The 14,227-nt window shown below is 41.0% G+C and overlaps 1 protein-coding gene across 1 annotated transcript in view; it reads right to left on the bottom strand.

Annotated features, from left to right (window-relative positions):
* Positions 1–14,227, bottom strand: part of ACACA (acetyl-CoA carboxylase alpha) — a 993,014-nt gene that overhangs the window by 177,978 nt on the left and 800,809 nt on the right. Inside the window, exon 48 of the mRNA XM_040424192.1 lies at positions 1,686–1,782. Within this exon, the coding sequence (XP_040280126.1) occupies positions 1,686–1,782 (97 nt within the window). The remainder of the gene's footprint in view (positions 1–1,685; positions 1,783–14,227) is intronic.

Genomic DNA, 14,227 nt, shown 5'->3' with positions numbered 1-14,227 from the left:
TTTAATTCAAATTTACCACTGTCATAAAGTACAATATGTGATGAGAAAACAATCTTGGAATGGCTTGGATAAGTAAAAGCGTTTTAAAGTTATCACCACATAAAGTGACATGTCAGATTTGCAAAAATCAGTCTGGTCTTTAAGGTGAAAAATTACCCGGTCCTTAAGGGGTTAATACAAAAAAAAAAAAACGAAAGACTTTTTGATCATCTTTTTATTCAATTTTCTTTTGCGGGACATGGAGCAACCAAAAGAACGTTGAATCTGCCATTTCCTTTTTTTTCTTCGGTTTTGACGTATGCTGTATGGGATAAATATTTTAATAGTACGGGTGTTTTTGCATCCGGCGATGACCATGATGTTAGTTTTTTTAAATCAGTTATGTACTTTTATTATTGAAAAGGGGGTGATTTGAATATTTTTATTTTTAAACACTTTTTTAAACACTTTTTTTTAATAATTCCCCAATGACGCTGCTGCACACTATATCCAGCTTCCCTGATCCTCGCCAGCGGGAGCTGGAGCACGGCCGGGAGCATATGATCCTGGTCTTTAACCCTTTCGGATGTCGTGGTCACATTTGACCATGGCATCTGAGGGGTTAGGCTACTTTCACATCTGCGCTTTCCCTTTCTGCTATTGAGATCCATTATAGGATCTCAATAGCGGGGAAAAACGCTTCCGTTTTGTCACCATTCATTGTCGATGGGGACTAAACTGAACAAAACAAAATGCACCAGAATGCATTCCGTTCCATTTGGTTGCGTCCCCATTGCGGACAGAATAACGCTGCAAGTCCATGTAAGTCAATGGAGATGGATCCATTTTCTCGGGCACAATAGAAAACGGATCCGTTCACCATTGACTTTGAATGGTGTCCATGACCGATCCGTCATGGCTATTTTAAAGATAATACAACCGGATCCGTTCATAACGGATGCAGACGGTTGTATTATCAAGACAGAAGCGTTTTTGCTGATCCATGACGGATCCAGCAAAAACGCTGGTATGAAAGTAGCCTTAAATGTATGTGATTGATCGCATACATTAGTCCCGGTTACCTTATGTTTAAAACAGCAAGTACTCAGCAACAATGGGGGGGGGGGGGGGTTGCGAGTTGAGAAGACACCAAATTATATTTGCCCCGAATACTAATGTAAATGTATGTGGGGTGGTCTGGAAGGGGTTAGATCAATGAGTTTATGTGCATGGATATATTTCTCACGCAAGAATGTTCTGCATGAAAAAAAATGAAGCATGTCCTCTGCATTTTTCACGCAAGAATGACCCAACATCAAATAATGAGTATGTGTAAAAAAGCATAAACAAATGCAGGGCACTAGTTATGTTTTTCTGCTTTTAACGCAGGACTTGCCAATTCAAGTGAATGGGTCAGTGAAAAAACATTTTTCACTAATGGTTACTAGGAGATGCTGTGTGTTATTCTTCATTCAATTGCATGAAAAAGCATTACAGAATGACAGAACATACTGGAGCAAATGGAAGCAAAACTGAGGGAAAACTGACTTTTTCACTGACAGAACTGTGAATTTAATATGTAAAAGTGTGTTCAAAATGGATTTGTTGCACACTTATGAATGGAGCTGACAAATAACATATTCACATGCAGTAAAAACAATCCCATTAAGATGCAGGGGTAAATGGCAACACAATTGTAAACTAACCTTTGCATCGGAGTCAAGATTAGCAGGATCAGCAGGTATGCTTAATTCCACAGTCCTTGTTTCTACTGCAACAACTCCTACAGGTATGCCTCCCAGTCTATATTGTGGGGAAAAAAACACAGGATTAGAGCAGAAACCGCTACACAACGCCCTACGCTCACAAGAACTGGGGTTCTGTGTTCTCACTTTTGAATGGAGTGGAGGCTGAAAATGCACATTATGGCTCCTTTTATCTGAATAAGGCTAGTTTCACACTAGCGACATGTCGTACTTTTATTCCGGCCGCCTCTTGGCATGTTTGCCGTGCTGCCGCCGGAACTCCGGCCCACCCCCATTATAGTCAATGGGTCCGGAGCGGTAGTTCGGGGGAACGCATGCACTAGCGGCAGCACAGATCCGACAGGCTGTTCACCTGACGGAACAGCCTGGCGGAGTTCCTTGCCGCTGGTGTGAAACTAGCCTAAGGGCTCATGCACACAAATGAATTTTATTTCCGTGTCCGTTCCGTTTTTCTTTGCAGACCTTATGCGGAACCATTTATTTCAATGGGTCCGCTAAAAAAACAGAAGTTACTCTGTGTGCATTCCGTTTCCGTATGTCCGTATTTCCGTTCCGCAAAAGAATGGAACTTGTCCTATTATTGTCTGCATTATGGACAAGGATAGTACTTTTTTTTTTTTATTAGGGGCCAGCTTTTGCGTTTAATACGGAATGCACACGGACATCATACGTATTTTTTGCGGGCCGCAAAATACATACGGTCGTGTGCATGAGCCCTAAGACCGGTGCTGAGATAGCTGAGCCCTGTTTTTGGATACCTCCAGCAGTTCCATAGAGATGACTGGAGCCTCAGAGTGCATGCTAGATTAACTGCTCCATACATACCAGTGTCATGGGACTAGTATTCAAAAGATCAGTGGAATCTCAGATCAGACTAGCGTGGACAGGCTGTAACTTTAAATTTTGAGACAACCTCTTTCTTTTTGGATCTAATACAAGCTTGGGACAAGGTTATGGGACCAGATTCTTTGTGTTTTCAGTATTGGTTATTCTTGGCTACTTATACATTGGCTTAGGGACTTGGAGAAATTCATCACCATTTTGAATATTTGTACATATACACAAACACACACTGCTATTCAAACACAACCAACTTTTGCATACACAATGCTGTATATAGCAAATCATCTAAGTGGCAGCAACACCGCAATGCTGCTTCAGTTTTCTGCACCCTATTTGTATTCCTTCTCACTTTACACAAAGCCATTTTCTTCTTACAGTTATTTCCATGCCTACCTCTCAGATGGAGCAACCAGACTATTTTGATTGCTCCGCTGAGAAGGGAATGCGAGACAGGGAATGATAGAGAAATAAAAAGTGACTTCATATTTCCTTGTGCACAGACCATACATTTAGGAAAGATAATGCTCACATAGTGATGTATGCATAGAGTGTAAAACACCAGTGGCTCATGAGAAGCAGAGGCTGCGAAGTGAAATAATTCCCTCATGCACTCTTTTTGAGTAATAGTCTATTTATTCTTCCTCTAGAGTTACATTTTTATTGGACTCTTTTTCTATTTAAATGTTAGTAATGAATTTAATGGAAATGAATGGTTTGAGGGATGTGATGACTGTATATACCTTTATCATTTTTTAATCTAGGTCTCAGCATAGACCTCTGAAGTTGCCAATTTAGCAAGTGGAGACTAGGGCAGAAAGCTATTACAGAGCCTAACATACAGTAATACACAGAAATGCAACATACGTATCCTTACCTGAAGCTGCAGAATATTTACTAAAATCACACAGCTTGCAAAGTAATACAGATTAGCCAGAACAGCCACGTTTTGGGAATTAAATCTTAAAGGGGTTGTGTCTTTGTGGACACATCACCAATGAAGCCAGCTGTTGGCTGAAGAGGACCAAGTGACTATGCCCATGCTGGGGAGGAAGAAAACAAACCCCAGACCAGAAGACGGAGACGTGGAAGCCAGCGCAGAGGACCAGAGCAGTGAGGAACAGATAACCATTAGCCTTTCAGTAGCGGAGGCAGGTTGTTGGTACTTGTTAGAAATTTAATTATTCCTATACAACCCTTTTAGTACCGAGCCGCTTTTCACCCCGAGTCCCAGTCCCAGGTGGTAATAACGCTGGAACACTTTTACTTATCCAAGCCATTCTGAGACTTTTGAGTCCATCTGTTTTACATTTATTTATAAAAAATCCAAAATTTACAGAATTTTTTTAGAAAATTTGAATTTCTCTGCTTTTAAGGCAGGATAGTGATACCTCATAAAATAGTTATTACTTCACATTTCCTACTTTATGTTGGCATCATTTTGTAAATGTCATTAAAAATTTTTAGGATGTTTGGAAGGCTTAGAATTTTAGAAGGAATTCTAAAACCAACTTTTTTAAGGACCAGTTCAGTTACGAAGTCACTTTGTGAGGCTTACATAGTAAAAGCACCCATAAATGACCCCATTTTAGAAACTACAGCCTTCAAATTATTCAAAACTGATTTTACAAAGTTTAACACTTTAAATGTTCCACAAGAATGAAAGCAAAGTGGAGGTGAAATTTCAAAATTTCCCTTTTTTTGCAGGTTTTCTATTTTAAGCCATTTTTACTGTAACACAGCAAGGGTTAATAGCTAAACAAAACTCAATATTTCTTACCCCGATTCTGCAGTTTACCAAAACGCCCCATATGTGTTCAAAAGGTTGAGGTATTTTCTATTTTTTACACTTTTATATGTCTTTATTATTGGAAAAGGGTGTTTTGTTTTTAACTTGATACTTTTTTTTATTATAAATTTTTTATTTTTTTTTACTCTTTTTTACTTTTTAGGTTACTTTCACACTTGCGTTGGTGGATCCGGCAATCTATATGCAAATGGACACCATTTGTAGACGGATCCGGATCAGTCTCAGAAATGCATTGCAATACTGGATCCGTCTCTCTGGTTGTCAGACCGTAAAACCGGATCCGTTTTACCAGAACACTTGGGGCCGGATCCGGCATTAATGCATTTCATTAGAAAATAATGCTGGATCCGGCATTCCGGCAATTTTGGATGGAGAAGATGCCGCAGCATGCTGCGGTATTTCTCCGTCCAAAAACTGTACAGTGACTGAACTGAAGACATCCTGATGCATACTGAATACATTGCTCTCCATTCAGAATGCATTAGGATAAAACTGATCAGTTTTTTTTACGGTATTGAGCCCCTAGGATGGAACTCAATACCGGAAAATTTTAACGCAAGTGTGAAAGTACCCTTATTTTTGTCCCACTTTGAGACTTCAACTTTTAGGGGTCTGATCCCCTCTGCAATGCATTTCAATAGCCTGGGGGCTGATCAAATAGGCTTCTGTAGAAGGCATGCCCCGATACCTGTGCAAGGGTACAGGTACGGCACTGGTATCCTACAGGTTAAAGGGGACATGTCCGCTCTCCTGATATGTTTGTTTTAGCAAATATCTGTATTCCTTATAAAATACCAATTCTAGCACAGCTGGCAAGTGTACATTTATAGGAGTGGGTCCTTTTTTTAAAAAAAAAAAAGCTCTGGGTGCCTTTTTATTGTTCTGCAAAAAATAAGCCCTCACACAGGTATAACTATAAAAAAAAGCTATGGGGACAGAATAGCGCTATAAAAGAAAAAAAATGTTCAAACGTTTTTTGTTTTTTTTCAGTATTAAAACAAAACCATAATCATACATACTTGGAGAATGAAGAGCACATCAGTTTTAACGCATAGTGAACGCCGTATAAAAAAAACTGTGATGGAATTGAGTTTCTTTTTTCCCAATTTCACCCCACTTGGAATTTATTTACAGCTTCCCACTACATCCGATGCAATATTAAATGGTGCTATCAGAAAGTACAATTTGTTCTGAAAAAAATAAGTCCTCATACGGCTACATGAATGGAAAAGTAAAAAAGTTAAGACTCTGGGAGCGAAAAATATAAATGCAAAAACGGAAAATTGCTCCATTAGAAAAGGGTTAATTGCAATTCATCTGATAACTCTTCATAACAATCTATAGTTAATGCAAATTGCCACTATAAAAACTGAAGCAGCAAACTTTGTGAAAGCCAAAATTTGTGTCAGTCTCAAAACTTTTGGCCACGACTGTACACCATTGGAGCATGCACAGTGCATCTCCCTCTGCTTCCCCAAAAGTGCAGAATACCACTGTGCATGCACCGATGACATCACCGTCCACCCTGAAGAGCAGACGCTTGTTTTTGTTTGGTTGATAAATCATCATTGCCGAATGCACAGTAATCATGTGCGCGGCTGGGGAAGCAGAGGTAGATGCAATGTGCATGCACAAATAGTGTAGACTATGGCGCAGGATCACAGAACCAGACAAGATGCTTTGCTCTGTTAACCCTTTCATGACCGGGTCTAAAAAAGGCCTGCATGTCCAGGCAATTTTTTGTGATTTTGTGCATGTGGTGGCTTTCTTTTATTTGTTTAACTACCAAAATAATTTTTGTGATGTTTTTTTACTTGACACTTAGGACTTTTTATTAAAATTCCCCCCCCCCCTTTTTTTAGGTTTAATTTGGGGGAAAACAGCAAATTCTTATAAAGTCATTTTTTTTTTATTATAGCTTTTTATTTCTTAAATATTAAAACTGACACAAAAATTCATTATTTTTTGATGATTGTTTAGGTTTGAGTGAAAGGGGCGAGTATGCTTACGGTTTCCAATGGCATTTTTATTTATATTTTTTATTTATATTTTCATTTATTTTTGGCACATAATATGTCCCCCAGGAAGTCATTATAAAAACCGATGGAGGACACTGTCTGTTTATTTTTTTCTTTCACTGCTTGAACTGTAACTGGGGCATCCCCCGGGGACTCAGTTATAGGGGGAAATCAGCCTCCCGTGGGGCATTACAGACAGGCAGAGCTGATCAGGGTATCCTTCGACCCTGCAGCTCTGCCCCTACCCAAAGTCATTTTTCTCAGGAATGGCACAACAGAGGAACATAAGAACGAGGCATTGTTTTACTCAGCAGGAGGTTCAACCCTACAAGAATTAAGTCTGCTTTAATAGGGCTGATATTGCTGACATACACTATTTAATTTTTTAAGTAAGCACAGTGTTTGCCTGTATGGACAACTGTGCCTGCTATTGCAGCTCATCCAGTAGAAGCACTGTGGTCCCTTTGTTGTGCTGATCCCAGAGGTGGGACTGCCACCAAACAAAGAAGGCTTATTGAGGGCCACATTAATCACCATTTACTGGAGGCTATGCATTATGGCCCTATTTATTATAGGACACTATCTGTATGGTACTATAGGGAAGATTTATCAAGGCTTTTATACCACTTCTGTTACAGTGTTTATTCTACATTTTGTTGTGTCTGATCATATTTTATTAATTTGTCTAGTCTGCTGAGTTACACTATTCTACAGATTGCCCTGTGTTGTATCTGACTACTATATGGATCACTGTATTCACTATGGTGGTAATATTCACTTACAGCATGGTAGTAATTTTGGTATTTGGTCTTGAGGTATAACTGTATGTATTATTTATTTGGAGGTAAGGCTAATCTGATGATTCAGATCCTGGTACAGCAAAGTGTAACCAGTACTTCTCAAATGAACACAGTCCACACCAGTGAACAACAGGACCTGACTATGCACAAGCATGACATTAACAATTGTTCCACCTATAATTATTTTAACATCAAAATGTATGATCAGTTATAAATAATAGTTTTATTCAGGGGCGTTGCCAGAGTCAGAAGATCCGGGGCCCAAGCCCCAATGAATATGGCCCAGTTCTCTAAGGCTACTTTCACACCTGCATTTAGGTGCGGATCCGTCTAGTATCTGCACAGACGGATCCGCACCTATAATGTAAACGCTGGTATCCGTTCAGAACGGATCAGTTTGCATTACTCTGTAAAAAAAAAAATCTAAGTCTAAGTGTAAGTCAAACGGATCCATCCTGACTTACATTGAAAGTCAATGGGGGACTGATCCGTTTAAAATTGCACCATATTGTGCCAGTGACAAACGGATCCGTCCCCATTGACTTACATTGTAAGTCAGGACGGATCCGTTTGGCTCCGCATCGCCAGGCGGACACCAAAACGCTGCAAGCTGTGTTTTGGTGTTCGCCTCCAGAGCAGAATGGTACAAGTGTCTCTAGTCCTGCAAAAAACATATTTACTTAATCAGTTATCAGTGAGAGGCTAGGTTAACCCTGTAACAGCGGAACACAACACAATGGAAAGTATAAGTATTGCCGCTCCTTAACTGTGCGTTGCGTGCCATATAGTGAAGCATATGAAAAGCATGCTTCTTCATGGTCACTTAACGTGTTCGTTTTGCGGTAACGTGACGCACTGCATGCATTGGCCTTTATTCTTACAGTAGAGAAGTACCGTACTTTTCGCAGAAGTGGGGGAAAAATAGCAATGCGTCTTATGGGGGGCGAATGCTGCGACCGTCTGGTGAATAGGCTGAGAGGGAGGAGGAGCTGGGGGCCGGCATCTGTTTCTGTAATGGCAGCTGGGCCCGGTGCAGTCACTGTATTCTACTACACCGGGCCCCGCTCACTGTAGTATACGGTAATCATATCTAACTTGTGGGTATTGTTAAAGTATTCCAATCATCTTAACTCTAGCGTTGTACTACTTACTACTAACTTATTGGCAGTCAGGAGGCCGGGTGGGCGCTCGTAGCGTAGCTCACTACATCACGCGCCTGCTCCGCCCACTTTATGAATGAAGCAGGCACCGGACCCTGCTGCCATTACAGAAACAGATGCCGGCCCCCATTCACTACACAGGGACACTGTTATGGGGGGGATCTGTGGATGACACATAAGATAAAATGCTATATATGTGTCATCCACAGATGCCCCCACAATGATCCCCCATAACAGTGCCATCCACATATGCCCCCATAACAGTGCCAGCCACAGATGCCCCCATAACAGTGCCACCCACAGATTCCCCCATAACAGTGCTACCCACATATGCCCCCATAACAGTGCCACCCACAGATGCCCCCATAACAGTGCCACCCACAGATGCTCCCATAACAGTGCCATCCACAGATGCCCCCATAACAGTGCCATCCACAGATGCCCCCATAACAGTGCCATCCACAGATGCCCCCATAACAGTGCCATCCACAGACCACCATTAGTTCAAAACCCACCAAAAGCACACCTTTTGGTTCAAAATATGTTTTTTCTTATTTTCCTCCTCAAAAACCTAGGTGCGTCTTATGGGCAGGTGCGTCTTATAGGGCGAACAATACGGTAATTAATTATAACTTTTTGTGAATTGGGACATTTAAACTTGCTTTTTTTATTTTATTCCAATTTAAATCTAGTAGGAATCAGAGTCGGTTAATTTTTTGCCGACTCCGACTCCAGGTACCCAAAATTGACTCCGACTCCACAGCCCTGCTAGCAACGCCCCTGGTTTTATTCTTCTTCTTTGTTAACACTGACCAATTATCATTACGATTGCTAAGAAATAAATTAAACATTATGATAAATGGCGAGTATAAATGGGAATTTAATAGAGGCCTATTGAGGTGTCATTTCCAAGGCAGCTCTGGTGACAAGTCCTCTATTTTAACCATCGTTAGGCCATGCCAGAATAATATGATCGGTGTGAGTCCAATCCAGAGAATAAGGGCATCTGTTCAGGGAACTTCAAAATGACTCCATTCAAGTGAAAGGAGCTGTATTACAGTTCTATGCACAGTGGGTGTAAGAAAGCATAGTCGTGAGGAATGTCAGGGTAACAGTTGGATCCCATTGATCAGAAAGTGATGTCATATCCTAGTGATATACCGTTATCTCCAGTGTCGGACTGGGATGCCTAGGGCCCACCATTAAAATTTATTTTGGGGGCCCACCGTACGGATACATACAAATATGATTTGCTCACACAGCAGCAAGATGCTACCAGATGATTCAATATGGGGGTCCCTGCAGCAACTCTGTGAAGGTAGGTCTTGGAGAAGAGATACTGGGTACCTTTTCCCCTATACCAAGAAGTCATCTCAGATCTTGTCTATAATAATAAACTGGATAGTTTCTTTAATACTCTATTAGTGACGTCGCTACAGGGGGGCGAGGGGGGGCAATTGCCCCCTATGTTATTCTTTGCCCCCCCTGGTGCACCCCCCCCCCCGCTGATTCCCCCCAAAGCAGGCCGGTGAATACTAATGAGTGCTTCCATTATGGAAGCGCTCATTAGTACCGAAGGACCAGGAAGCGGTAAACGCTCTGTACTTACCACTTCCTGGTCCTCGGCTGTCGGCTGTGCAGGGCTGCGCACAGCGTGAGGGAGCTCTGTGACCTCACGCTGTGCGTGCCAGTTCAGAGCACAGTCGACTGAGGAGAGAGAAAATTGCAGGCGGCGTCCAGGAGCAGGAGAGGTAAGTGGTTTTTTATTTTATAAAAAACGTGGCTGCTGGGGGCATAATGGGGGCTAATTGGAGGCATATGGGGGCTAATTAGAGGCATATGGGGGCTAATGATGCATCATGGGGGCTAATGAGAGGCATCATGGGGGCTAATTAGACTATTAGAGGCATATGGGGGCTAATGAGGTATATGGGGGCTAATGAGGCATATGGGGGCTAATGAGGCATATGGGCGCTAATAAGAGGCATATGGGCGCTAATAAGAGGCATAATGGGGGCTAATTAGAGACATAATGGAGGCTAATTAGGCATATGGGAGCTAATTAGGCATATGGGGGCTAATAAGAGGCATAATGTGGGCTAATGAGGCGTAATGGGTTATAATGGGGGCTAATGAGGCATATGGGTGCTCATTAGGCATATGGGGGCTAATAAGGCTTATGGGGGCTAATAAGAGGCATAATGTGGGCTAATGAGGCATAAGGGCTTATAATGGGGGCTAATGAGGCATAAGGGCTGATATGGGGGCTAATGAGAGGCATGGGGGCTAATATGGCGGTGATAAGAGGCATAATGGGGCTAATAAGAGGAATAATGGGGGCTAATGAGGCATAAGGGCTTATAATGGGGGCTAATGAAGCATAAGGGCTGATATGGGGGCTAATGAGAGGCATAGGGGCTGATATGGGAGTGATGAGAGGAATAATGAGGGCTAATGAGAGGCATAATAAGTGTCATCCACAGATGCCCCCATAACAGTGTGTCTTCCACAGATCCACTATAACAGTACGCCTGCGCACTGACGAGAGACAGAACGAAGGGGAAAGAATCCGTGGAAGCAAGCAGAGGATGACACAGCAGACGACTGAATAGCTTGTTTTGTAGGTAAATTGTTATTTTTTTATAAATGTATCCCTGCATACCGCAATTCTCTCGTATTTTGTAATCTTATTTCTATATACTTATTTAGTTTTTGTCCCCCCATTTTTGACTGTGGTATTTTTGTGCCCCCCCCCTATATATTGTTCCTAGAGTCGCCACTGTACTCTATCAATTTTTTTTTTTTATATGAACAGTGGCTGGTTGAGGTGCTGTACATTTAATATATGTATGTAGTGCATTAAGTCTACTGTGTTATGTGCCACTTGTGCAGGGGGTGAGAGACTAGGGGCCCATCCTGCTCAGGGGCCCACTGGGGAATTCGCCTCTACCCCTGTGGGCCAGTCCGAGCCTGGTCATCTCTAATGGTGGGAACCCATAAAATATTTTGGCAGTTGAGTATCTAATGTCTACTGATGTCTCCTGATTTCTCCCCAATGTCAGATAAATTAAGGGGGGAGGATAGGGACAACCTAAAATGTATTGTCACCTTAACTAACAGATTGGGTTTCCATGACTAAATAGACATACTGTAGACAAACCTGATAACACTGAAGGTCAGCTGGAGTGGTGTAAAGCACAGTGGCTTTGAACTCAGTAGAAACAATTTCTTTGAGGCAAGAATTATGCTTCCCTATTTGACAGTCTGTATGGCTTTGGGGGATGCTAGCAGAATGTTTCCTGTCTGAATAAGTAGTGGCTTTAGCATAAACTTTGGTGGAGGAATACTGATGTGGACCTACATATTTTGGGCACAGTCATTTAGTTCCAGTCAAAATTTTATTCTGCAACATGCAGTGACATTTTAGACAATTGTTCTCTTCCAGCTATGAAATGAGGAAGGCCCTTTCCTTATTCAGTCTCCCAAGCTCCAGCAACATACGGATGGATTGATTTCCTATAAAAATGGCCACAGTGTGTGTGAAATAGGGATTAAGATTTTGAGTTCCAGTGATGACAATATCTGTAGTGCATGGCAGAATAATAATTAATTTGCCCATTACACTCATGCCCCAATTAACAATATTACATTTCACAACTGCACCAAACACAAAGCTTAAGTTGCATGTAATGATTCCGTGAACTAATAATAAATAATTTTATCACAGGATTATTATTTATGAAATGGGTACAAATGGCTCAAAACAACTTCTGCTTTCCATTACACTTCATATAAATGTTTTCAGTCGCTGTGCATGGAGATGCTACATCTTGTTTTATAGCACATCCTCGGTCTAGAGGCTGGAGTATAATAAAAGACAATTTACAGCCAAGAACACATATATTAAAAACATACAGTACACACAAAAAGATGAGTTTTGGAGGCACTTACAGGAAGCATTCCCTGCAGAATACTGTTATGTCTATTACATTCTTTTCTTGTCAAAATGTCACTGCTTTAAAAGCGACCAATTCTAGTTTTTTATACATTAGTTATACTTTGGTGCCAGGTGGCTCAAAGTGTAAGATAAGTTGAAAAAAGCTTGAATATAGGAAGTTTCAGCAAATAAAGTTATGGCACAGAAAAACTAGAATAGTTATTTTGCAAAAGACAAGACACAGATGATGAAAGTCTAACACATTATAGGTGTAAATTGGAAATACACAGAGTTCAGTGCAAACATTTTAGGAAGTTGTGAAAAATGCCGCAAAAGTAAGAATGCTTTAAAAAAATATTTAAGTATTAATAGTTTAATTTTATCAATTAACAAAACACAAAGTGAATTAACAAAAGAGAACTCTAAATCAAATAAATATTTGGTGTGACCACCCTTTGGCTTCAAAACTGCACCACTTCTTAAAGGTACATGAGCACACAGTCTTTGAATGAAATTGGCGGGAAGATTGTTCCAAACATCTTTGAGAACTAACCACAGATTTTCAGTGGAAGAAGTCTATCTTAAATCCTTCTTTCCCTTCATGTAATCTCAGACAAACGTGATGATGTTGAGATCAGGGGCAATAACATAACCTGCAGGACTCCTTGTTCTTCCTTATGCAGAAGATAGTTATTAAAGGGAACCATTTTAACATGAAAATACAATGTACGATACAGTCAGCATGTAATAGAGCAGGAGAAGCTGAGCAGGTTGATAAAGTGTTTTATGGGAAAAGCACCTTTTGAAGTCAAGGAGGCAGTCATATCAGTGATTCACAGCTATCTCTGTATGTACAGCCATAGAAAGAATGCTGACAATCACTGATAGGACCGTCTCCTTGAATTCAAAGCCCAGAATGAGCAGGAATTTAAATATACAAATTACATATTTTATTAAAACTTTTCCCATAAAACTCTATCAATCAGCTCAGCTCCTCAAACACCATGTTCAAAATGACAGGTTCCCTGTGATGACATGGACTGTACGTTTGGGAAAATTGTTCTGCTGAGCCAACAGATGCCTACTTGATAGTACTGCATGCTGGTTAAGTATTTGTCTGTATTTCTCAGCATTGAGGACACCATTAATTATGACCATGTTGAGGACTGTAGATGCAGCAGTTGGTTAAGGAAACTTAGTGCAGCAGATGAAATACACATCATGCTTACTTCCCTTCTAAACTGGAAGATGTTAAGCAGTGCCATCATCTCAGAACTGGCAGAAACCAGTGGGACCCAGATACACCCAATTACTGTTCTTAAAAGTCTGCCAGGGGGACCCAAAAGTGTTATCCCTTGAAAAATTGTGCTAAAAAAGCCATACCTTCTACATGGAAACAAGGACAATGGACTCACGATGCTGGGGTGCAGAAAAATGGCGGCAGGTGCTCTGGACTGAGTCCAATTTTTAAATATTTAGATGTAACAAAGGGATTTTTTTTTTTCACTTAAAGAGCTAGAGCGCAGTAGAATAATGGGAGTCTGCAAGCAACAGTGAAGCATAGTAGAGATTCCTTGGAAGTTGGGAGATGCATTTCAGCAAATTAAGTTTGGGAGTGGTCATGATTAATAGTGTATTCAATGCTGAGAAATACAGTCAGAAACATATCCATCATGCAATGCCATCAGAGACATGTCTGATTGCCTCCAAATATATTCTGCAGCAGGACAGCAACTCCAAACATACAGCAAATGTCATTAAAACTATCTCCAGCATAATGAACAAGGAGTCCTGGAAGTGATGATATAGCCCCCACAGTTCCCAGATCTGAACATCATATAGTCTATCTGCGATTACGAGAAAAGACTGAAGGATCTGAGCAAGCCTACATCCACAGAAGATCTGTGATTAGTTCTC

The sequence above is a fragment of the Bufo bufo genome, chromosome 3 (assembly GCF_905171765.1).
Source record: "Bufo bufo chromosome 3, aBufBuf1.1, whole genome shotgun sequence".
NCBI lineage: Eukaryota > Metazoa > Chordata > Amphibia > Anura > Bufonidae > Bufo > Bufo bufo.
This window is presented reverse-complemented; position numbering and strand designations above follow the sequence as displayed.